The sequence below is a fragment of the Hibiscus syriacus genome, unplaced genomic scaffold, assembly GCF_006381635.1.
Source record: "Hibiscus syriacus cultivar Baekdansim isolate YM2019G1 unplaced genomic scaffold, ASM638163v2 tig00110940_pilon, whole genome shotgun sequence".
In the NCBI taxonomy this organism is placed as follows: domain Eukaryota; kingdom Viridiplantae; phylum Streptophyta; class Magnoliopsida; order Malvales; family Malvaceae; genus Hibiscus; species Hibiscus syriacus.
Window position 1 is genome coordinate 2,859,560 of NW_024062923.1, and position 25,716 is coordinate 2,885,275.

General features: G+C 33.8%; 3 protein-coding genes and 2 pseudogenes across 3 annotated transcripts; all 5 read left to right on the top strand.

Annotated features, from left to right (window-relative positions):
• Positions 1–456: 456 nt before the first annotated feature.
• On the top strand, positions 457–5,407 carry LOC120147703 (annotated as a pseudogene).
• A 1,315-nt stretch (positions 5,408–6,722) lies between these two features.
• Positions 6,723–9,190, top strand: LOC120147723 (F-box protein SKIP14-like). The gene is made up of 3 exons (XM_039161032.1): positions 6,723–7,149; positions 7,244–8,188; positions 8,498–9,190. Exons 2-3 carry the CDS (start codon positions 7,322–7,324, stop codon positions 9,020–9,022), a joined length of 1,392 nt encoding a protein of 463 aa, XP_039016963.1. The 5' UTR covers positions 6,723–7,149; positions 7,244–7,321; the 3' UTR covers positions 9,023–9,190.
• Positions 9,191–11,074: 1,884 nt separating this feature from the next.
• On the top strand, positions 11,075–13,981 carry LOC120147688 (glyceraldehyde-3-phosphate dehydrogenase 2, cytosolic-like). Its single transcript, XM_039160997.1, has 11 exons — positions 11,075–11,189; positions 11,267–11,367; positions 11,822–11,937; positions 12,025–12,124; positions 12,384–12,530; positions 12,627–12,687; positions 12,769–12,866; positions 13,158–13,300; positions 13,394–13,477; positions 13,614–13,703; positions 13,809–13,981. The coding sequence occupies exons 1-11, from the start codon at positions 11,162–11,164 to the stop codon at positions 13,849–13,851; spliced, it is 1,011 nt and encodes a 336-aa protein (XP_039016928.1). The 5' UTR covers positions 11,075–11,161; the 3' UTR covers positions 13,852–13,981.
• A 4,112-nt stretch (positions 13,982–18,093) lies between these two features.
• Positions 18,094–21,409, top strand: LOC120147686 (annotated as a pseudogene).
• Positions 21,410–22,065: 656 nt separating this feature from the next.
• Positions 22,066–24,571, top strand: LOC120147687 (lysine histidine transporter 1-like). Its single transcript, XM_039160996.1, has 8 exons — positions 22,066–22,185; positions 22,288–22,448; positions 22,638–23,027; positions 23,109–23,502; positions 23,601–23,706; positions 23,846–23,937; positions 24,051–24,119; positions 24,294–24,571. The coding sequence occupies exons 1-8, from the start codon at positions 22,132–22,134 to the stop codon at positions 24,390–24,392; spliced, it is 1,365 nt and encodes a 454-aa protein (XP_039016927.1). The 5' UTR covers positions 22,066–22,131; the 3' UTR covers positions 24,393–24,571.
• Positions 24,572–25,716: the final 1,145 nt, after the last annotated feature.

Consider the following 25,716-nt stretch of genomic DNA (forward strand, 5'->3'; position numbering starts at 1 on the left):
ATATGCATACTTTATGTTTTCTAGATTTTTATAAAATCTTTATAAATTAAATTAAATTAAATTATTAACATAATACATAAAATAATTCTTTTGATATTAGTATCAATATTCGATTTATTAATCAAATAATTAAAATTAAATATTATAAATTTTGGTATATTACAGACCCTTTAAAATTAAATTACTTCATTCATATAAGTCAAAATTTGAATCTCATAACATAAATAATTATAAAAAATAATAAATAAATTGTTACAGCTTACAGGGAAAATAATAGACAGCAAAATTAGCGGGGAATGAATGGAATTATAGAAATAAGGAAATAGAGAGGTTCAACAAAAATGTAGAAAAAGATATTGTAAAACTAGGCGGCTGATAAGAATTATATTTATTGGCAGACAGTGGCTGAACAATATAACCTGATTAAAACCCAGAAATTTATCATCCACTTCCCAGAACTCAATACAAAACCTAACTCTCTCTCTTCAAATCCCCAGGTTTTACCTTTCTCTGAATTCTGCTGTTAAGGTTTGTTCCTACTTCATTTCTTTTATCTGGGGTCTTGATTCTCGCTCTTAAAAATAGTTTACTTTGATTGGTTGTTCCATCTGATCCCCATTTTGAATGAGGTTTTTGTTTTTGTTGTTGTTTTCTTCATGTACGGTTTGATTCTTTCAGGGATCCATGCAGTAAAATTTGAATTTTTGTATGTTTCAGCTGCATGTTCTGGTTTTGATAAAATCTATAAAAGATAAAGAATCTTAATTTCACGTCCTTATTAGTTGAGTAAAAATGTCATTTTCAGTGAAGCTTTATTATTTCTTTAATTTTGGTTAATCTAATCGTTTCTTTCAATCGCTTAGAGTTGAGGCCAAGCTAAAAACTGACTACCTGTAGTTACTTTAAGTTATGGAAACTCAAACCAGTATCTTTTTTCCTCACAACTTACATATTTTTTTAATACAGATCAGATCACTGAAGGATCAAAGCTTACAAGATGGGATCAGGTGAATGGTGCCTTCAAAAAAGAGACGATCTTAGGACTGATTCGTTTCCAGGCAATGAGAATGTGTCTGAAACTGGGAGCCTCTCAATAATTGTTCTTGGTGCCTCTGGTGATCTTGCCAAGAAAAAGACTTTCCCTGCACTCTTTCATCTTTATCTTCAGGTTAGGTGTTATACACATTGGTTTTCTTTATTAGAACTGACATGAAATTCGGTAAATGTCTCATTTCGGAGATTTTGGTGGGCTCTGCTGAAATGCTGAACATGCTGCAATGGGGTTCTAAGTTCTAACCTTAGATGGGGATGCTTTGTTTGCAGGGATTTTTACCGCCAGATGAAGTGCACATATTTGGCTATGCAAGGACTAAGATTTCAGATGATGAATTGAGGAACCGTATTCGTGGGTGAGACATCTACCGAAAATTCTGTCATTTGCTCCACTTTTATCGTTGTTAACACTTTGGCTGAAAGAATGTTGCTCAGTGTTTGTTTCTCTTTACTGGAAATGGCAGATATCTTGTCAATGATAAAAGTGCTTCACACTTGGAAGATGTATCGAAGTTCTTACAGCTGGTCAGTACATCCCTAGCTATATGTTTACGAAACTAAAATCATTTTTGTTGCTTGTAAGTTTTAATGAGCAATTGCTATTATTTGTAGATTAAATATGTAAGTGGATCATATGATGCCGCTGAGGGATTTCAGTTGTTAGACAAGGAAATTGAAAAGCATGAAATCTCAAAAAGTAGCCAAGAAGGGTCATCTCGAAGACTCTTTTATTTTGCACTTCCACCATCAGTATATCCATCTGTTTGCAGGATGATCAGGAAATATTGCATGAATAAATGTAGGTATTCTGTCCCAAGAATAACCATGTTGGAATATATAATTTAGATGATTTGTAGGCCCTTTGTGAAGGAATAATTTCATGCTATCTGTATTTTAATCGTATTTGTTTCATACTACACCAAAGCTAAATGACATTGACAATCTATTTTCTCTTGGGCTCATCTTACATGATATTTGCATAGATGTAACAACTAGTTTTATGATTTCTTTTCCAGCTGATCTTGGTGGATGGACTCGGATTGTTGTTGAGAAACCATTTGGCAAAGATTTGGACTCTGCAGAGCAACTAAGTTCCCAGATCGGAGAGTTGTTTGATGAACCACAATTTACCGAATTGATCACTATTTGGGAAAGGAATTGGTCCAGAACCTGGTAATGAATGTGTAAAGCGGTTGCTTTTTATTACTTGTTTTCTTTTGTAGATTTGCTGATATTTGGCTTTATGTCATTTGCAGTTGGTTCTTCGTTTTGCTAATCGCTTCTTCCTGCCCCTTTGGAATCGCGACAACATTGATAATGTACAGGTGAGGATCCATCTACTGTGGATGTTCTGCAAACTGTTTTGTTGAGGGTATTGCACTGTTGATTAGTTTAGGCTATGCCTTGTATAGGCTTGCTGGATGGCTATGCCTGTCATATTATTGCCTCAAGTTACATCGAAATATGCTGATAAAGAAAAATGTCATAGCTATTTTTGGTCTGATAGAGCTTTGTTAATTGACAAGTAATACTATTCTTCTGATATTAATCTAGATTTTACTCTGTTTCTTCTGGCAGATAGTGTTCAGAGAGGATTTTGGAACTGAAGGTCGTGGTGGATATTTTGACGAATACGGGTATGCTTTGTAGCACTTATTTCAGATCCCCGTTGTATGGGAAAATTTATGAAGCATCATGTGCTTTCCCCTTATATGTGATTTGAATATTTCTCCTAAAAAGGTGGAGCATCTTGTACACTAAAACGACTTTTTCTGGTTTCTTACAATACCGATCCATAATTCCATCTAACATTGGAGAAGAATACATGTTATCTATCTGCCTTCTCAGTTCTTTTTCCTTCTGTTCTCTTTGTGCAGAATCATCCGTGATATTATCCAAAACCACCTATTGCAGGTATGGCCATTGCCAACCTCAACTAGATATCACATCATTAAGAACGGAACATTATTTGCAATGTGTATAACTGGAGTTTTCAAAGTTAGAATTTTCATTTCCTATGCTTTGTGTAGTTGTCTGCACTTCCGTTGTTTTATTAAGTTATACTCTGCTACTTGTGGCAAAAAGAAGTTCCTTAGAATCATTTGCTCGTTTTGATTTCGAAAGCCTTTATGTTTCTGGATTCCTTTTTCCAAAAAGAAAGAACATGTTATGTACTGGTCCATTAGCCTCGTGCCCTTGTTTATTGAGTTCATACCAATTGCAGGTTCTTTGCCTCGTTGCTATGGAGAAGCCTGTCTCTCTCAAACCCGAGCACATTCGTGATGAGAAAGTGAAGGTGTGCGTCTTTATCTCCATGCTTTACCATACCGATAACAGATTGACTAAGTTTCAATTCATCTATTGGAGTATATTGGTTAATGCAATACTCCCTTATAATTTCTCGTTTTCCTTCTAGTTTACTTGCTTTAAGTTGCTTTCTTTGCTATATTTTTATATTTATATTTATATGACTCCAGGTTCTTCAATCAGTACTTCCGATCAAAGATGAAGAGGTTGTACTCGGACAATATGAAGGTTACAGAGATGACCCAACAGTTCCCTACCACTCAAACACTCCGACATTTGCAACTGTTATTCTCCGTATACATAATGAAAGATGGGAAGGTAGTATGGTTGCCTCATTTGCAGCTGTTTATGTGGTGAAATATGTTATTTTATATTTCCATGCTCGAGTCTGTCAATGATCACCATTGATTGGTTTATGTAATTTTTTATTTGGATTGACCAAAAAATTTGTTCAATTTGAATTTCTGATTAGATTTTCTAATTTCACTAATCGGTTTGTTTCCAGGTGTTCCCTTCATTCTAAAGGCGGGGAAAGCATTGAATTCAAGAAAAGCAGAGATACGTGTTCAATTTAAGGATGTTCCTGGTGACATATTCAAATGTATGACTATGAACCTTTAAGATTCTTTATAACTTTGCTTACATGATTATTTGGTCCCATTTTTTAATAATGCATCGGATTTCCGAGGTTTACTTTGAAAACTAAGATAATGATCTTTTTATATGTAGTGGTGTCTTTAGTGGTTCTCTCTGTATGATATATGGAATAAATGTCATTTATTGATCTGAAAAGACAATGGTGATTGTCTGTAAATCAAAGATAATCCGCCTGAAAGGTTCTTTCCGAAGATCTTAGTTGTACTTATGATTATGGTGTTACACGGCTAGCATAGCTAAAGCACATTTACTGTATTCACTAAAACTCTTTTCGATATTAACACAAAGTATTTTAACCTTTTAATCATCCTTTTCCTTGAATTTTACCGCCTTTATTTAGGTCAAAAGCAAGGGAGAAATGAGTTTGTCATTCGCCTACAACCTTCTGAAGCCATGTACATGAAGCTAATGGTGAGTTTGCTAATCCTATTACATCTAAAAGCTATTAGAACATTATTTCTATGAGTAAGGATCTTCCTGCTTATGGTTTCAGATGATTCGTTTATTCTTCTTGATATACCAAATAGTTATGCTATTTTCAGTCTAAAAACCACCCCATGTATGTTTGTTTGCTAAATTTTGTATACAAGGCATCTTCAAAAGCGACAGTTATTGTTTCACATTATCATTGTGGTGACGACATGTGAGGCTGCTCGTTGTAGTGACTTTTGTGCACTGTTGAGCAGCAATCTTGAATGTTTGATGCCCCTTCTTTGTGTTATTAGATTTTATGGAAATCGATAACCGTACTCTACAAAAGTTACTCATGTAGCCTATAACAAGTGACAAGATCTATATTTTTTAGTTTAAGCTTTGAAAAACTGCTATTGGAATTCACTGCAAGATCTTTGTGCTTGCATACCAACTTACATCTGTGTCTGCTGTCAGGTGAAGCAGCCCGGTCTTGAGATGTCTACTGTCCAAAGCGAACTAGACTTGTCGTACAGGCAGCGCTATCAAGGTGTTACGATCCCGGAGGCTTATGAACGTCTAATCCTCGACACGTATAATCCTTGCCCTTGCTGATCCTTGAAATATTATTGTCCACAGTGCATTCATTTACTGTCAAGTTTTTCCCGTTACACAGGATAAGAGGTGATCAGCAGCATTTTGTTCGCAGAGACGAGTTAAAGGTAAGAATCCATGTGTACATCGGAAAGAAGATAACTTATACGGAAAATATATAAACTAACATTCATATTGCTTAAAATAATCAGGCTGCATGGGAGATTTTCACGCCTCTTCTGCACAGAATTGACAAAGATGAAATGAAGCCAATTCCATACCAGACGGGTAGCCGTGGTCCTGCCGAAGCCGATGAGCTTTTGGCTAAAGCCGGTTATGTTCAAACACATGGTTATATTTGGATTCCTCCCACCTTGTAGAAGAAACTAAAAGAAACTTGAGATATAGATATATATTTGGTTAAGGCCTGTTTGTAGCAAATGCAATAAAAGACATGCTAAAAGCCGAAGAGCTTTTTTAGCCTTTGCTTGGTTTGAAGTATGTAATGTGATTCGATACCCTCTTTAAATCATATTTTGGAACACTTTCTAAAGGCTCTTCCCTTGAAATTTTATATATCCAATATAAAATTAAACAGATCTATTATTTTTAAAATATATACAATTGAATCAAAATTAAAGTTTTATATATACAATTAAATTAAAATTTCATATATATAATTCCACCAAACCAAAATATATACTACATCAGACATAATTTTAATATTTATTTATTTTATCAAATTTAAATTTAATTTCGAATTTAATATTCCAAAATTAAATATTATTATTGGTCATGATATTTTTTATTATAAAACAATCATTTTAATATTAATTAATTATTATTATTGATCACAATGTGTTTTTTTTTGCTTAATACAAAAATAAGTGCTTAAATTTTGCTTCGAAAAATATTTTAGTGCCCAAAGAAATTTTCGTTAAAAATAGGTACCTAACGTTTTCATCGAAGAATTTTAGGTATATAGACCGTGACGACCGTTAAATTTGACCGTTAAGTAACACATGTCACGTTATGATAATTTAAAAAAAAATTATTTAAGAAAAAAAAACAACCCATAGCCCCGCGTCACCCCCTCCCCTTCTCTTTTCCATGGTCGCCGACTGGCCATTGCAACCGTCACAGCCACCTTCATCGGCACCAACGTCAACCCCCGACCAAATCTCTGTTGGCCTTTCCTCGTAAAGTGCCACTGTTTACAGTGAGAAACGTTCAAAGGTTCGTCGGATTTTAGTCACTGTCACTGTTTTTTGTCGATTATGGTTGATCCCGACGTCCATAAGTCACATCGTCACCACCATTCGAATCACTCTGCAATTCCGATCAAAACCCAAGTGTTCGACGATGATGGTGGCCAGAAATGACCGGCGACCGTTATTAACATAGGTTGAAATGAGATATTTTAGTTTTTTAGATTTTTTTAATAATTTTATAAAAAGTTTGGATTTTTTTTATAAAAAAATTAAGTTTTTTTAAATGATATTTTTATTATTAAAAAGTCTTAAAAATTAAAAAATATAACGTTAATCACCTAAAAGTATACATGAAAAAATGTTACGTACTTATTTTTAATAAAAAAAATTTAGACACCAAAATATTTTTCAATTCTGTTACTTATTTTTTTAATTAAATTTTCTTTTAAATTTTTTAAAATATCAAAAAAAAAAAAAAAACTCGGGCTAGTTCCACAATTGGTGAGGAACTTTGTTTCTTCTCCCTTGTTTCTCTCCTCTTTCCCCTCTGTTTTAAGCAAAACTCTGTTTCCCTTCAACTTTTGTTCCTTTCTTTCTATCTGCATTGCTCTTTGCATTAAAAAGCTTGGTCAAAGGCTTTTGATTCTTTATCTTCCCTCAATCAGATTCTCTCATAATAATAATAATAATAATAATCATACAAAAAGACTGTTTCTTTTTCTTTCCTTTTCCTCTTCTCAGATCCCTTGTTTTTCTCTCCAGTTGCCTTTATCTTTCTTTCTCATTGGACCCATTCTTTTCAAGTTCCAGCCTTTACCTTCAATTTCACCTATTTTTAAATAACTTTGTTTTAGTTTAACTTGGCCCTTTTTCATTAGGTTTTTGCAAGAAACCAAAAATCTCTACAGAAATTCAGGTACCTTTGTGTTTATATATATATATATTTTGTCACCTGAAATAATGGGTTATCTTGCATTTTGATTATGCTTCTATTTTGGTTGTTGAATCAGGTCTGAGCTTAGGGTTCTTGATAGAGGGTTGTCTTTTTTCTTGGTTTAGTTGGTGATTGCAGAATAGAAAAAAAAATAATGGCTTTGAATTGGGATGGTTTTGGGAATTCCTGGAGTTGCAATTGGGATACTGAAATCTTATGTGGAATAACTGAATCAAAAGGGTTTTATGAGGCTGTTAATGATGATATCGCTGATAGATTGCCTGAAGATCCATTTGGGATGGAAATTAGGTCTACTTTTGCTGCAGCAGTTACTGGTTTGTTTCAGGATTTCGAGAATGATTTGTGGTCTGATTTCTGTATGTTTGGTATGAAAAATGATGAAGAGAAAAAAATTTCTGATCAGCAACATATGTTTAAGGATTTAAATTGGCTTTGGAATGGCACCATGAGTTTTCAACCTGAAGAAGGTGTCTCTAGTTATGGATTTAGTTCAGAAGAAGTTGACAAAACTATTGGCGATCAATCATCTCACTTTCAAGGTGTGAATTGGGTTTGGAATAACTTAGAAATCAACAAAATATCAGACTCAGATGATGATTTTAATGGAGTCGGGATCGATTTTGGACTTGCCATTGGAGGTTCTTCGACCAATGATGAAGGTAAAGGATTGGAAGATTGCAAAGGAGTTTTTTGTGATACTCTTGATGGAGGTGATCCAAGTGATTCTTTGTTTTTAGCTCTTGGTTATCTTGGTGTTAAGGACCTCCTTGCCGTCGAAAGGGTTTGTAGGTCTTTGAGGGATGCTGTTAGAAGTGATATTCTTCTATGGAGGAGCATCCATATTGAACATTCATTGAGTAGAAGGATTACTAATGATGCTCTTTTGAAATTAACTAATAGAGCACAGGGCACTCTGGAATGCTTGAGTTTGGTCGGGTGCATAAATATTACCGATGATGGCTTGAAGCATGTACTTGAAAGTAATCCCAAGCTTACTAAGGTTAGTCCTTGTAGTGCAAGTAACTATTTTCGAGTTAATATATTTTATTTTTCATACAACAATTGGTTCATTATCTATTTCATAGATAACAAAGTTGTGTTTCAGTCAATTGTTTTGCAGTGTTATTCGAGTGTCGTATTAATGCTTAATTAGCTACTTAGTTATGAATTTATCAAACTGTATCTATTGTTTCTTTTTTATGTATAATTATAACCTTGAAGTTTGGTTAGTCAAATTATAGTTTATTTTTTTAATATCTTAAGTCGTACAAGTTAATTAATTTTTATATATATTATTTTTTCCATGCAGTTAAGTTTACCAGAATGTACAGGGCTTAGTTTTGAGGGTATTTTGTTGAATTTAAAAGCCTTCAAGTCCATTGGGTCTCCAGGAATAAAACACTTAAGAATAGGTGGATGTTTCTGTGTAACCGAGGATCAATTCAAGGAGTTAAAGTTTTTACTCGGTGCGGATAACTCAATACAATCGAGAGAGCAAAAACCGCAATTTTTTCGTCAAGGTCAATTGCATTTCATGTGTGATGATGATAGGGTGATTGATATTGAGATCTGTCCTAGATGCGAGAAACTGAGGTTGGTTTATGATTGCCCGTCAGAGAGTTGTAGAAAAACACATAACACTGCTCAGTTGTGCAGGGCTTGCTTTCTCTGCATTGCTCGCTGTTTCCATTGTGGCAGCTGTTTTAAGCATTGCGACTACGAGGAAACATTTACGTTAGACTTGCTTTGTTTTAATTGTTTGAAGCATATCTTAGGGAGTGAAGAGAATCCGGAAGTAATCGGTACTTCCTATCAGTTTTACTTGTATGGCTAATTTAGAAGTTCGAATTCCCTTGTGCTATTGATTGCAGACAACTTTTTTTCGCACAACTCGAACTTAGCAGGTGGTTATTGAATATGTCCATGGATGCACAGAGGTGAAGGTTAACATAATCCACACGGGCAGTTCTTGGTCATTGAATATGCATGCATGCTGTTCTTTTGTTATCAACCGTGGACGCATGCATTTCCTTGTACTTTTTGGTTCGTTGAATGAAGAACTGAGGTCGGTGTTGGATTATATCGAATAAGCATTTCATAAAGTGGATGGTTTCTTGTTCGGATGTGATAAAAGCCAAGCATTTTTCGGATGCTCCCTCGTTACCATTCGATCCTTGTGCATGAGGAGAATCGATATGGTAAGTAGAAGAGGGGAGACTGGTCTGGTATTTGGTTGGTATGTTTGTTTCGTTTGTTATGATTTGGGAACTTTATATATTTGCTGGACAAAAATTATGCTGAACTGATGTCTTCTTCCCTTTGATAAAGGATCTTTTATGGATCTAAATTGTGATGGTCCATGAATTAATATGAATTAGTTGCATGTTATTGGTACTGAAATTTTTTAGGGATTGTTTTTTTTAAAAAGAAGGATCTATATGTTGGCGGAATAATCATCAACCAATCAACTTGATTGATCCCCGGACTACACAACTCTGATTTTGTATTGTTTACTGGCAGACTATAGAGATGCTATAGCAGAAATCCAAGACATCCTTTATGGCCTTTACTGATGCAATAGTTCACTTGGGCTGAAACCACTATGAGTTATATTTGGGCTGAAAGTCGAAAATACTTTATGACCACCTGTCAAGTTTAGAAGCCTTGTGACAACCTTCATCCCAATGATGAAAAATTAAGGGGACAGTAGTGGCCCCTTGTCTTTACATCTTTTTGCAAGGGTCTAAAATACTACTTATTAATATAAGGTTTAAAAATAGTAAAAATCGTTTGGAATAAAAAAATTTATTGAGAGTATAATTCTTTAGATTAAAATTGAAAATTTTATTTTCTTTGTAACCTTTCCAGTTATAACAAAAATTATTGCAAGTTGTACGATCATTTTTATTTTAAACCCTAAGCCCATCACAATATGTATTTTCAATTATAACAAAAAATATTATAAATTATATAATTTTTTAATTAAAAATAATAATATTTTAAGTTAAAAATCATTATCGAATAACTTTAAGTAAATTATCGTACAACAAAACTATACCCATCATTTATAGCCACCAAAAATTTAGAATTAGGTATACATGCCGTTATCCATTCACAAAACTATTTAGGGAATTTAATCTAAAACTATTTTTTAAATTATAATTGCTTTTAAAAGTATTTTTATAATTTAAGAATAAATTTTAAATTTTCATATACTTTATAAAAATATTTTTAAAAAATTAATTATTATTTTAAAATATTAAAATAAAATTATAATTATAATTAAAAGGTCAAATGAGATATCACCTAATAACTAAATGTAATATCATCTTAAAAAAAAGCTAACATAGAATAGAATGACACGAAGATAATGTTCATTCTATAATAAATTAAAATTTTAATATTTATTTTTATAATTTTTAAAAAATTAATGATTAAAAGAATTATTGTTTTATAATTTAATGATAATTTATATAAATTATAATTTTTTGTAAAGAAACTCATCATTCGATTAATTAAAATTTTAATAATAAAATTAATATATTTATTTTATTTTAATTATAAATTTTTTAAATTTTTATAACATAATCAAATAAACTATTCGGACCCATCTAAACCCATTCCAAATGAAATTGAGCAAAAAGTTGTTCAATTTTTTTGGAAATAAGGAGTGGATTCATGAATGATGGAACCCATGAACTGATTTAATTCCAAATAAAACAAAATTTTGATATCCACAAATCAGCCCATTACCTGAAAAAGGAATAAAAAATCTCGTGAGCAACCCTCGGTTTTCCCACCGCATGTTTGGTGGTCCTACTTCCTTCCTGAACTTTCCGCCATTTCTGCCTCTCCCACTCGTTTTTAATTATAAACCCCTTTTCTCTTTATTTGCTCACCGCAATCATCACTCTCGTTTTTATTTTCCTAACTGTTCTTTTAATTCTTCCTTCGTCACCTTTGTTTTTCCGTGATGGCAAAGATTAAGATCGGAATCAACGGTGAACATATACTTTTTAATCTTTTGTTGTTAATTTTTAATTGTGGATCTGATTTTTTGTTTTCGTGTTTGGCGAAGGATTTGGAAGGATCGGTCGTTTGGTTGCGAGAGTTGCTCTCCAAAGAGACGATGTTGAACTCGTTGCTGTTAACGATCCTTTCATCACCACTGAATACATGGTTCGTAATCGTATTTTGTTTTATTTTCATTCGTATTTTTCTCTTTTTATTTTCTATTGCATTTTCTTTCTTTCTTTCATGTTTTTACTAGAGCTTTGATTTGAATAAATTCGTGTGTTGAAGGTTGTTTTAATAGAAACGAAGCTGATCTTAAAGGAATCATGAACTAGTGATTTGAATTTATTTATCCGGATCTGATTTTTGCACTTGATTACTTGCCTAACGGATGTGTTTGAAGTATTAAATAATTTAATAATATTTCAACTGACTCTGATCTATTAAGATATTGATCTATCAGAGATTTAGGATAAAGTAACTGAATAACTGATACTGCTTGCTTTTCGGTGAGCTGATCTTGTTTTTACGTCGACAGTAGAGAATCTAATTGTTTATTTTGTTTGTTTTATTTAATAATTTGTTTATGGATGTGATATTGACAATTGTATTTGTACAGACCTACATGTTCAAGTACGACAGTGTTCATGGTCAATGGAAACACCATGAGCTTAAGGTGAAGGACTCAAAGACCCTTCTCTTTGGTGAAAAGCCTGTCACTGTTTTTGGCATCAGGTATGATTTTCTTTTCCTTTGAATGAGTGTGTTGAGTTTTTTATTGTTCGAAACATTTTATTTAAGTGCTTTTCTGATTAATGGTAGAAACCCTGAGGAAATTCCATGGGCTGAGGCTGGAGCTGAATATGTTGTTGAGTCTACTGGTGTTTTCACTGACAAGGATAAAGCTGCTGCTCACTTGAAGGTATGTGACATTAGTTTTTTCCCTAAGTTTAACATGCCACTTTGAGTCTGAAGATGGAATATTGTTGTGTGTGTCGGGAACTTAATCGTGTTTGACATCTGTGTCCAATACATATCGGGACTTGTTTATAGGGTATACTTCTCAATATATATGGAAAAATGTCTAACACATCCCATATCCAGCACTCACTGTCAGGGACTTGCAACATAGCTTTTCCATTTCTGGTTTTCTTATCCTTTTTTTCTTTTTCCTCTCTCAGGGTGGTGCAAAGAAGGTGATCATTTCTGCTCCCAGTAAGGATGCCCCCATGTTTGTTGTCGGTGTAAATGAGAAGGAATACAAGCCTGACCTTGATATTGTCTCCAATGCTAGCTGCACCACCAACTGCCTTGCTCCATTGGCTAAGGTAATAATTATTCCTCTATTAGCAACTTAGCATTTTAAAGCATTTGCTAATAGTTTCATCCTCAAAGTAATAATGGACTTGTATGCATGATGGCAGGTTATTCATGACAAATTCGGTATTGTTGAGGGTCTTATGACCACTGTCCACTCGATCACCGGTAAGTACTTTGTGTTTTATTGTGTGCTTTTAATCAAGTTAGTGTATTATTGACTGACTTTGCTTTTTTTTTTTCATTCAGCTACCCAGAAGACTGTTGATGGTCCATCAATGAAGGACTGGAGAGGTGGTAGAGCTGCTTCCTTCAATATCATTCCCAGCAGCACCGGAGCTGCCAAGGTATGTATCCATTTTTGCACTTTCTGGTTAAGTTGTATGATATTTTTGTTTTAATTTTTTTGGCAGGACTTGTTATTTTACTATAATTTATAAATTTTATTTTTTTTATTAAAAATGTAATTCTTTCCAAGAAAATCCAACCTCACGGCCCAATTAACATGTGATTAGTTTCAGATGTTAGAACCTGTATTTTGCATCTTAGCTAATTATGACTAGCATGCTATATGTTGTTGTTAAATGATCGTTAGAAATAAAGTTTAATGGTTGATTATCATCTTTGTAATGACATAGGCTGTTGGCAAAGTGTTGCCAGCATTGAATGGTAAGCTGACAGGAATGGCTTTCCGTGTTCCCACTGTCGATGTCTCAGTGGTTGACCTCACTGTGAGGCTTGAGAAGAAGGCTTCTTACGAGGATATCAAGGCTGCTATCAAGTAAAGATTAAGAATATTGATCTCATAGTGATGTATTTAATACAAAGATGCATGCCTTATTTATGTATCAACACCGTGGATCTTTTTGTGTAGGGAGGCATCCGAGACCACAATGAAGGGAATTCTTGGTTATGTAGATGAAGATTTGGTCTCAACCGACTTTGTTGGAGACAGCAGGTGCGATGCTGCGTTCTTCCAATAATATTTTATTTAATGTTGATTTTGATGGCTTGTGGCTCAGTTTTGTATAGGCTAACTATTTAGATAGGAAATTGTAGCCTTTGGTGATGCGATGTTGTGATTTATTTAACAGGTCAAGCATCTTTGATGCCAAGGCTGGAATTGCTTTGAATGACAACTTCGCTAAGCTTGTTGCCTGGTATGACAATGAGTGGGGTTACAGGTAAATCATATATATCCATCACTTACGTCTGATAATACGTTGTAGTAAACAAAGTTTGTCGGTGGTGGATTTTTGTCTAATGTTGACATTCTTTCGTTGCTGCAGTTCTCGAGTGGTCGACTTGATTCGACACATGGCTTCATGCTAAGTGGGCGACGCTTTAGCCTCTTGCTTCAGCTTTGGCAAGCAATTTAGAATTAGAAGAGAGATGCCTGTTGGCTGCTGGGCATGCGAATAATGGATTTGTACGGAACAAAAATATTTTGTTTTGGTGTGAACCCTTATTTTGCAGGGATTTTTTTTTGGGGGGATGTTCTGTTTGACACCCTTTATCCAATTTATGACATAAAAATAAAAAATAAGTGCAAGATCAATTAAAAAAAATATATTGTCATAAATTGCTATAAATATGACAGGAAATTATACTTTTACAATTATATAGTAAGCATAAAAAAAATTCATCGAGCTGTATAAAACAGTTGAATGAAGAATTATACTGCACTTATTCTGCCATATTGCAATTGTATGTAATCTCGATGATACTGTAATGTCTGATGTCGGACCGATAGTATGATAGATGAATGAAATAAGATAGAAAATTCCAAGTTCTGTCAATTTGTTCTGTATTAATTTTTGAGGTTTCTTCGATATAATTACTGTTATTTTTTTAATCTGTTCTCTTACGTATGATAGCGTGATAAGTTGTGCATTTTGTTTCTATCAACTATTAGTTGTTGATTTTTCGACGTTCACATGGAAAACACAGAAAAATAAATCTAAAGTTTCACGTCTTTCTAACAACAAATTGATTCTTTACGATTTGAATTTTCAAACTAAATTCTCTGTTTATATTATAACAAAATTTGTTTCTATAAACAATATTTAACTAAATTTTATATTTTTATAACTAAATTTAAAATATAATAAAACGTGGATAGGTGTATTCGTAGTGCAACCACCGGAAAAGTCCAAGTTGGACTACAGTAATTTATTACAAGCCCAACAACAAAAGACGTGACGTCCATGAATCATATGATATTCTTCATTAAATCAGACGTGAGGACTGGAAATTGAAGTTTAACTGTTGAATTGAATATTTGTTTCTGTTATATTTTTTCTCAGCAATAATTCACTTTTCATTGTTTATTATTTAGGAGAAAGAGGAGTGTGGTTTCGCCCTTGAATCATGGGTCAATTAATTCAATGAGATGTTAGGATAATGTTAATCAATTTAACCAGATGTTAATTAGGAACTCAGTTAAAAAAATGGTAGAACTCAATTTAGCCATTTAACAGGTGTTAATATCTCATTGAAAATGATGACATACTATTTATTTATTTTGCCAAGCTTGAGGTTTGACCAAAAATTGGATCACTCACCCACGTCTCTAAAAAAATGATTTCAATATCTAAAAGTCCAAGGAAAAACCGGAAAAAGGGTTCCCATAGATCGAATTATGAATACAAAGATGGAATTTCAATTAAATTAAAATATATTGACAAATTTTAATTATTATTAATTCATCATACGAGGACAATATCTGTCGTTATATTGAAGATCAGCTGTTAGCTTAAAGGGAATCTTCTCATACGTCACAGGGTTATAACTATTATATAATAATATTAAGAGTTAATACTTAATAGCACATGAGGTTTCCAAACTATTTTTTTTTTAAATTTATCCCCTAAATTACAAAACATTTTATATCAATTTTCAAACTATTATTATTATTTTATTTTGATCTTTCATTGACATGTTAGCTCTACTAATTTTTTTTAACGTCTTAGTATTAGATATGTAATTAACTGTTAAATAGTTGTTATAGTTACTTGGATTTGTTGAATTGTTGGTTAAATTGTTAGGCCTCATGTTAAGTGCAATGAGCTAGTTGATCCTGGCTTTATAAGTCAAACATTGTACTTCTTCTATACAGTAGAGGTAATGATATATTAACGAAAAGATCAAAATAAAATAATATTAATAGTTTGATGATTGATATAAAACATTTTAATATTGGTGGGCTAATTTAAAATGAGGTTATAGTTTGAGGACTTAAATAAAAATATTTTAAAATTTAGACTAATTTAGAATTAGGGTTATAATTCGAAGACATATTATACAATTATCTTTAATATTAAATTATTTTGGTAATAAACACGAGATCATGTGAAGAATCATGCCAAAAATAAAGAGTTAATTGTGTATAACTTACAAATGATTGTTTCCGATTATATACCTTTTATTGAGTTAAGATTGTAATTTTTTTAAATGCAACTCGGGATAAGAAATTATAATTACCTTTAGCGGTAACTTCATAGTCCCGTATGGAAATGAAATTTCTTTATTTTTCACAAATGAATTTAATTTAACATTAAATGTCTTTAATTAATAATTAAATAAACAACAATTCTAAGTTTTTAACAGCTTGAAAAGTTGGGGAAAAATTACCCCACTAATGTCCCAAAATAATAATTCTATTAATATATTCCCAATGTGTTAGCCATTTTGTGATTCCATTGTTCCCGCATTCAAACGTTACATATATCAATTAAATATAGAATTAATTTGATTTTTACATATTCTAATTAAAACCGGGAAAGTTTTAGCATTTTCTTTATTCGTGTAGCTATTCATATGAAGTCTTGATACCTACGATTATAGTGCAATTATTTCTATAATTAACTAATTTTCTATCTTTTGCAAACCTATATCGTCTATATTTTTGACATATTCTTATGTTCATATTATATTCTATTTTTTTACTCTTAAATTATTTTATGCCATATTTTATTTTATTTTATTTACATAATTTGATGTGATGTGAAATTTAAGATCTGAAAAGTTTTAAACTTTCAGAAGGGAAGAAAGCTAGTTTTGATGTAAGGAATAAAAATAATTTTTTACTATATTATATTTAATTAACTTGTGACTAATTAGACTTTTTTTATTACACCTTTTTCATAACTTGCCTCTAATAAAACATGAATAATGAAGAAATAAACAAGGTAAATGTCTCAATCTTGGAAAAAAGGAAGTATCAAAAATTATAAACTAAACACGTAGAGTCCAGTTTAATCCATAACAGCATTTTCCTAAACTAAAGGTATTAAAATAAAGAAATAAAACTCTTTATTTAAAAAATAAAAACTAGACAACATATTTCTAATTAAAAAGGGTAAACATATGGTAGTCCTTAAACTTTTAGGGAACTTTCACTTTGGTCATCGAACCTTTTAAAACTTACATTACAATCATTAAACTTTTAATTTGCTTTCATTATGGTTATTGTTGTTACGTTAAGGTAATTTGTTACATTAAAGTATTATTCTCAAAAAAATCCTAATCTAAATAGGGAGTCGTCGCAAAGACTGAGTTTCCAATGAATGGAGTAATTACCATTCAATTCCAACAATGAAAAGGTTCTATTTGGACATAAGATTAACATAGTTCGGTCTCAAGCTGATTCGAAGGTTGATAGTGGCAGATTGAAAAGTTTTAGCTTTTAGTTTCAATTAGATTTGAGGAGATTGTAAGCTTTTTCGATGAATTTGATTCAAAAAAAGAAGAAGAAAGTGATGAATAATTTGTATTTTTTTATTGAATAAACCACTTAACGAAGACAAAAAACGAAGGCAAAAGGAGGTGCAATGAATATAAACTAAAAGCTAAAACTTTTCGATCTCCTGCTGCTAATCGTCAGATCAACTTGAAACTAAACTATGTTAACCTTTTGGTCAAACAGACCATTTCTATCATTGGGATTAACCATCGACCCCTCTATTCATCCAAAAATCGACCTTTGTGATAATTGTTAGCTTGAAAAATTAAGATTTTTTTAGGAAAGAAGACCTTAACATATCACATTAGCTTTTCTTAATAACGGTTAACGTCAATGACCATAATGAAAGTAAATTAAAAGTTTAGTGATTGTAATGTAAGTTTTAATAGTATGGTGACTAAATTGAGAGTTCCCTAATAGTTTAGAGACTACCAAATGTAATTTACCCTAAAAATGAAACTCTTTTGACTAACAATTTTATGATCTCTTTATATTACTTCAAAAAATGAATTATTTTATTTTTATGCTCAACAGGTAATAACTAATTTATTTCAACCCTGAAAAAAATGATAATTAATCATTTTTTAATGTCGACTATCCATAAAAAAGTCTTGATTTCACGATACAAAAAAATATTAATGAAATAAGTACTGATTGGTTCGTCGACTTAGTCCCCTTTTTTTTGTCATCAGAAATGGTTTAATAACATAAAGTCAAACAAAAAAAACATGAAACCCGTCAGCATCAGCAACGGGTGAGCCCTTTTCTTTTTCTCGTTTCCTTTAATGTAGGATCCCTTTAGCCTTTATAAGTACCAACCCAACACAGTTTTGATTTGTCTTCAAACTCTTCAACTTCCATTTTCTAACTTTTCATCATAACCTTTACTTCCTCTCTGCTCTTTTTCATCAGTTTCAGACATCATGGGAACTCATCAACCTCCTCCTTCTGCCAATGGTGATTATGCCCCCAAGAACACTGTAAGTTCCTTTACACTTGTCCATCTCCTTTTCCCATGCAAAAGTGCATCTTTGTCTTGTTCCCGTACGATGTATTTGTCCGTTCTTTAGCTCTTTTGTAAGATTGTCTGGTTTAACTTCGATCCGAAAATTGTTCTTGAAGACCATTTGGGTTTTTAAAACGGAAATGATTTTTTAACAAAAGGTTCAGCTTTTTTGTCTTGTATCTGTATGATTTAATTTTCTGTATATAGCTTTACAAATCCTTAACTTTGATCAAAGCATAGTTTTTGAATGGAAAAAACAGCGATGGGAGAGTTCTAGCCCGGTTTAAAATTCAACCCGGCTCAACTCCGGGCCATGTAAGTCGTAGACAGAAAAGATATTAGCATTTTCTTCAAATGATAACTCAAAAATGGAAATAGAATCATGTGCTCCTGGTTCAATGGGCTCTTCTTCCTTCTTGTATTTTTAGGCAATATACGTGTCTTGATGTGTATGGCTAATGTTCATGAGAAAAGTCAATACTGTATAGCTCACTTCATACGTTCGACTGATTAAACTCCAAACCTTGTTTTCAACAATGACTATTGAAAAGTACACCGTTTTTGTAGACTTATTGAAACTATTGTTTTATATGGAAACTGCAGATATTATTTTATAGTAACGCTTTTTTCATTGGCTGTTGCTGTAAGTCAATAAGTCAATTACGTTTGTTTTTTTATTATTGTCTAAATCAAAAGCTTTGTCGAACCAATTGTTATCAACCAACTTGTTAGAAATAATGTTCATTAAAGTCAAGCCTGACTGTTTATTATTATATTGCTATATATGTTATATTGGACTGTTCACATTTCAGCACATGGTCAGTTTTGTAATCTTTCAGACCATACAAAAGTTTTGTCTATTTGGGACTGTTCAGGGAGTTTTGTAATCTTTGACCATACGTTGTCTTACTCTGGAGTATGTATGTATGTATGTATGTATGTATGTATGTATGTATGTATGTATGTATGTATGTATGTATGTATGTATGTATGTATGTATGTATGTATGTATGTATGTATGTACGTATGTACGTACGTATGTATGTATGTATGTATGTATGTATATATGAATTTGTTGCCTTAAGGATAATTGTGTACGTTTGTGAATCTCAGTTGCAAGAAAAATCAGACAAGCAGAAAGCAATTGATGATTGGCTACCTATTAACTCATCAAGAAGTAGAAAATGGTGGTTTTCTGCTTTCCACAATGTCACTGCTATGGTTGGAGCTGGTGTGCTCAGTCTTCCCTATGCCATGGCCGAGCTCGGATGGTATGTTACGAAACTTACTGCAAAAGTAATACGGAAATTGAATTTGATAGACTTATCTCTCGTTTTCGTTCTGTTTTCAGGGGTCCTGGGGTGTTTATCATGGTTTTCTCGTGGATCATTACCTTGTATACTCTATGGCAAATGGTCGAGATGCATGAGCTTGTTCCCGGGAAACGTTTCGATCGATACCATGAACTTGGACAATACGCCTTTGGCGAAAAACTCGGTCTCTACATTGTGGTGCCACAGCAACTTGTTGTTGAAGTTAGTCTCTGCATTGTTTACATGGTTACCGGCGGCCAATCATTGAAGAAGTTCCACGACACTGTCTGCCCTAGCTGCAAACAGATAAAGCTGACTTATTTCATCATGATTTTTGCCTCTGTTGAATTCGTGCTGTCTCACCTTCCCAATTTCGACTCGATTTCCGGTGTCTCTTTGGCTGCTGCTGTCATGTCCTTGAGGTATATAACAAATTGACAATTCACATCCTCTGTTGTGCCTTATTGAGAAATGTTAACTCAAGATTTGGTGATTGTTTTTGTCACACAGTTACTCGACCATCGCTTGGGCAGCTTCACTATCCAAGGGTGTTCAGGATGATGTGCAGTATGGCTACAAAGCGTCGACTACGCCCGGAACTGTGTTTGGCTTCCTCAGTGGCTTGGGAGATATAGCTTTTGCTTACTCTGGCCACAATGTGGTGTTGGAGATCCAAGCTACAATCCAATCTACTCCCGAGAAGCCATCGAAGGGACCAATGTGGAAAGGTGTCGTTGTCGCATACATAGTCATTGCCTTGTGCTACTTCCCGGTTGCCTTAATCGGGTACTGGATGTTTGGCAATTCTGTCCGAGACAACATCCTCCTCTCGTTGGAGAAACCAGCATGGCTCATTGCAATGGCTAACATGTTTGTTGTTGTTCATGTTATCGGAAGCTACCAGGTTCGTATCAGGTGGTGTTTCTTATTATCTTCTTGTTTCAGATTTAACCAATTAGTTTTCGGTTTATGTTTCGTCTCTATAGGTCTATGCAATGCCGGTATTCGACATGGTCGAAACTCTGCTAGTAAAGAAACTAGACTTTGCGCCTTCCCGAATGCTTCGATTCATTGTTCGCAATTCTTATGTTGGTAAGTAAAAGCAAAACTCTTCATTTCTTTCAACCTCTTTGAATGCAAGTTTATGCATCACATATTTTCATTGCAGCATAACCATGTTCTTCGGGATTACTTTCCCGTTCTTCGGTGGTCTTCTCGGATTCTTTGGAGGACTCGCATTTGCACCAACAACATACTTCGTAAGCCACATCATCATTACAAAAAACTAACTATTCTCTTTGAAGAATTTTCACATCAATAACTCATTTCTTTCGTGTTATTCAGCTCCCCTGCGTCATGTGGCTTGTCATCTATAAACCGAGAAAATTCGGCTTATCATGGTGGACTAACTGGGTAGGAAAACTTGATTCAAAGCCTTATTAACCTTATTTTTCGTTGTTTAATTGATCTTATTTGGTTTTCCTTTTCCTTTTTCCCCTCAGATCTGCATCGTAATTGGTGTTTTATTGATGGTCCTATCACCTATTGGAGGATTGAGGCAAATCATCATTCAAGCCAAAGACTACAAGTTTTACTCTTGAATCATTGTCTTCACACAATGAAGAAAGTTATAGGCATATAGTCCTATTATCAATCAATTCATAGGGGTTTACAGTAAAAGTTTGCAGAAGATAAACCAATTATTAGGGTCTCATTAAGATTAATTATCTGCTTTAAGAAGCCTACAGCAGAATAGTTTTATTCCATAAACTCTGCATTTGAGAAATGATTCAGTTTTTTAAGTACTTATCTGAAAGCATTATGTGTACAAATTATATCAACATCAATAAAACGGAAATTGCAAGGTTTATGCTGTTTTAAGGCCAGCCTCGAATGCGAGTGTTGAATGAGTATGCTCGATTTATGTATTCGTAGGATCTTATTTGTATACGCAAATGACAAAATGTATGGGGGGCTATTTTGTGCCTAGCCTGCAACAATACAAAGAGAATCAACCATCTTTCCCTTTCATAGTAAATGAGATAATATATTCATCAAATCGAAGAAGGAAACTACAGGACTAAAATGTTATTATCTATGGACCTACTTGATTTACCAAGTTGTATTATTCTAATTAATGCAAATACTCTATTCGGAAATAATTTCTTATACCATTCAAATCATTCAACAGTAGCTGGAAAAATCTGTCTGATGACGCATATTAATTTGTAAGGTTATAATATTCTAAACATATGAAAAGATATTTAACATACATTGGAATTTTTTACATTTCAGAACAATGACATTTGGAAATGGATTAAAACATTATAATGAAAACAAAACATCAGAATCAAACGTTGTCTCTCGTAATTTTTTTACGAATTTGTCTTGGCGGAGTTTGCTTTACATTTGTTGTCGCTTGCATGATTCACCTTCTTTGAAACTATCAATCAAATATATATTTCTTTGTTGAATGCTTCATAATCATTTCTTGGACATCTTCTTCTTCCTACATAGTTTCTGGCACTGTGTAAGCTCTTGGTTCAACAATGGGAACTGAATCTCCTCCTCATCAAAAGCTCGAAACCGATCCTACCAGCAAGGTAAGTTCCATTTTGAACATCGAACAACAACGGAAGGGACCATGTTTTGCAGAATTCAATTTGAGAGAGAAAGGTCAATGGTTTTTTGTTATGAAATTTCAGGTGGATGATGATAAACTAAAGAAGCAGAAGGAGATTGATGATTGGCTTCCAATCACTTCTTCAAGAAACGCAAAATGGTGGTATGCTGCATTCCACAATGTCACTGCTATGGTTGGTGCAGGCGTCCTCAGTCTTCCTTATGCCATGTCACATCTCGGATGGTATGTCTCGATTTACTTACTCTATTTCTTTCGCGGAAAAGGATTGACGAAAACTAACTTAAGGAATCGATCCTTTTTGCGGGATCGACCTCTATAGACATGTATCCATAGTTTGAAACTAATAGGTTTTCATGCATATGCTATGAAGAACTAATATTTGACTACATATGTATGTATGTATATATGAAGGGGTCCTGGTGTTGTGATTCTGATCCTGTCATGGGTCGTCACACTATACACTCTGTGGCAAATGGTTGAGATGCATGAGATGGTTCCTGGGAAAAGGTTCGATCGGTACCATGAACTCGGCCAGCATGCCTTTGGTGAAAAGCTTGGCCTTTACATAGTGGTGCCTCAACAACTGATCGTTGAAGTTGGTGTCGACATAGTTTACATGGTTACCGGAGGCAAATCTTTGGAGAAAATATATCATTTGGTCTGCGACAAACCCACATGCAAGCACATCAAAACAACATATTTCATCATGATTTTCGCCTCAGTCCATTTCGTACTTGCCCACCTCCCGAATTTCAACTCCATTTCTGGGGTCTCTTTGGCTGCTGCAGTCATGTCTCTCACGTATGTTTCCATCAGCTTTAGAGTATAAACACTCTAACAAAATCCGCATACTTGATTGATGTTTTAATTTGTTTTATGCAGTTACTCTACCATAGCCTGGACTGCTTCAGTCCACAAGGGCGTCCAACCTGATGTGCAATACGGCTACAAAGCCCCCACCCCGAGTGGAACCGTCTTAAATTTCTTTACGGCATTAGGAGATGTGGCGTTTGCATATGCCGGACACAATGTGGTGTTGGAGATTCAAGCAACAATCCCTTCTACACCAGAGAAGCCTTCAAAAGGTCCAATGTGGAGAGGTGTACTCATTGCATACATTGTTGTGGCATTGTGTTATTTCCCCGTTGCACTAGTTGGATACTACATGTTTGGCAACAAAGTCGACGACAACATCCTCATTACGTTGGAGAAACCGAAGTGGCTTATCATTGCCGCTAACATGTTTGTCGTAATCCATGTCATCGGAAGCTATCAGGTTTCGAAACATGTTTGATCTGCTTCAGCTTAATGTTCTGTTGGCTCAACAAGTACACGGTTTTAAAACTGGTGTTTTTCTTTGTTTGGAAAATGCAGCTATATGCCATGCCTGTTTTCGACATGATTGAAACCGTGTTGGTAAAGAAATGGCACTTTAGACCGACTCAAACGCTTCGATTCTTGGTCCGCAACATCTATGTTGGTAAGTAAAGTAATTTCCCTGTCCAAAGTTTATGACTTGAGAATCCGAGTTTAAAGTCCCAAAATCTGCGATCTTTGCTCTTGAATGGTCTCCTTTGTGCCCCCGAAAGGAATGAAATGCTTTATGTTCATTGTTTCAGCTGCAACAATGTATGTTGCGATTACATTTCCGTTCTTTGGGGGTCTTCTTGGATTCTTTGGAGGATTTGCTTTTGCACCAACAACCTATTTTGTAAGTGCCCGAACCCTTTTTGATTTTTCAAATCTTCATTCAATGGACTGGCTAATTCTGACAAATGTGTCATATATATATATATATATATATATATATTGCTGTAATTTCAGCTTCCTTGCATTATGTGGCTTGCTATATATAAACCAAAGAAGTTCAGTTTATCTTGGTGTACAAACTGGGTATGTTTTTAACTTAAAACATCCTCAAGTTTTACTCGAACTCTTCATTTTACTCGGAGTATCCTTATCCGAGTATTGAAGTCTGAGTAACATAGATGAAGTTTCTTCCTCGTATTATTATCTGTTTTCTTGACAATAAATCTGATATTTGGTTTCTTTTTAAAAAATATTCAGATATGTATCGTACTGGGCCTTCTGCTAATGATTCTATCACCCATTGGAGGTTTAAGGAGTATCATTATTAATGCCAAAGATTATCAGTTCTACAATTAAATCGTTTCTGGGAATGTCATATAATAAGATTTGTATGGTTGTAGTCATTGGTTGGCAATGGGGAAGGTTCAAAACTGTTGCTTCAGCTTTCTTTGTGTTGATTATCTGTGTCAATAGCAGTCTGCCATTTGTGTGTTTTTGGATGCTTGTTTCTGTACGCAGAAGTATTATTTGACAGAGATCATGCAATTCCCTTTTTTAAGGTTATCTTTTCATGTCTGGCAATGGCGTTTAGCTTTTTTTCACGTCAGTAATGCCTGATTCACCACTGTTGCATCTGTAAAAATGGAACTGTTTTCAACTCAACCGAATCTTTTGATAAATATGTAGTAGGAATTTCAGTAGGTTTAAAGGATTGCATGCGACTTTTATTGAATACAGAAATTTATGGGATCAGAGTACATAAATTTGCTCACTCAATATATGTTCTCTACTTTCTTCTTTTCTCCTCGCCTAGTCTCAAACAAGATGCATTTCAGTCTATTTCTCCATCCTCCGGATCAGTTACGGCATTTGGAACGATAGGCGGCTCACCACCTTCTTCATCTTCATCCTTCTTCATGTACAAACCAAGTTGTTCCAATGGGTTGCTCCCGAGCTTGAAACTACTCAAGCCATCCTGAGAATGTTCCGGGCTTGTTTCATCGACTGAGCTTGGCAAATACTCAGCAGGGGCAGCTCGAAGCATTTCTAAGGTAGCCTTTGGTTTGCAGGAATCCTTGGAATTAGGGGGAATTGGAATCCAATTCCACCACTTTCTCATGTTTAATTCAAGTTTTTAATGGGAATTGGAATCCCTCGTGACTTCAACTTTAGGGAAAGTGAATTCCATACATTCTATGATGAATTCAATTCCCTTGTTGGAGTGAATTAAAATTTGACCATACTACCCTCATCAATCTTTTGGTAACTTATTTATATATTGAATAAAAATATTTTTTTATTATTTCGGGTCGGGTTTCTAATTCATATATTCGGGTCGGGTCGAGTTCGGGTTTAGGGTGAAAAATACCCGACCCGACCCGAATATATATAATTTTACCTTATATATTTAGGAATAATTATAATAATATCCCTCTATATATAATTTTTTCAATTAAGTCACTATTTTTATTGAATAAAAATAATTTTTTTATTATTTCGGTCGGGTGAAACTATATTTTTGTCGGGTCGAGTTCGGGTTTAGGGTGAAAAATACCCGACCCGACCCAAAAAATATATAATTTTACCTTATATATTTAGGAATAATTACAATAATACCTCTCTATATATAATTTTTTTTTCAATTAAGTCATTATTTTTATTGAATAAAAATAATTTTTTT

Excerpts from the sequence above, each read along its gene's own strand:
- LOC120147723 (XM_039161032.1), top strand. The coding sequence starts at position 7,322 with ATGGCTTTGAATTGGGATGGTTTTGGGAATTCCTGGAGTTGCAATTGG. Across the intron at positions 8,189-8,497 it reads GTAATCCCAAGCTTACTAAG|TTAAGTTTACCAGAATGTAC; the intron begins GTTAGTCCTTGT and ends TTTTCCATGCAG.
- LOC120147688 (XM_039160997.1), top strand. The coding sequence starts at position 11,162 with ATGGCAAAGATTAAGATCGGAATCAACG. Across the intron at positions 12,125-12,383 it reads AAGCTGCTGCTCACTTGAAG|GGTGGTGCAAAGAAGGTGAT; the intron begins GTATGTGACATT and ends TTCCTCTCTCAG. Across the intron at positions 13,704-13,808 it reads GACAATGAGTGGGGTTACAG|TTCTCGAGTGGTCGACTTGA; the intron begins GTAAATCATATA and ends TCGTTGCTGCAG.
- LOC120147687 (XM_039160996.1), top strand. The coding sequence starts at position 22,132 with ATGGGAACTGAATCTCCTCCTCATCAAAAGCTCGAAACCGATCCTACC. Across the intron at positions 23,707-23,845 it reads GGTCCGCAACATCTATGTTG|CTGCAACAATGTATGTTGCG; the intron begins GTAAGTAAAGTA and ends TCATTGTTTCAG. Across the intron at positions 24,120-24,293 it reads TATCTTGGTGTACAAACTGG|ATATGTATCGTACTGGGCCT; the intron begins GTATGTTTTTAA and ends AAAAATATTCAG.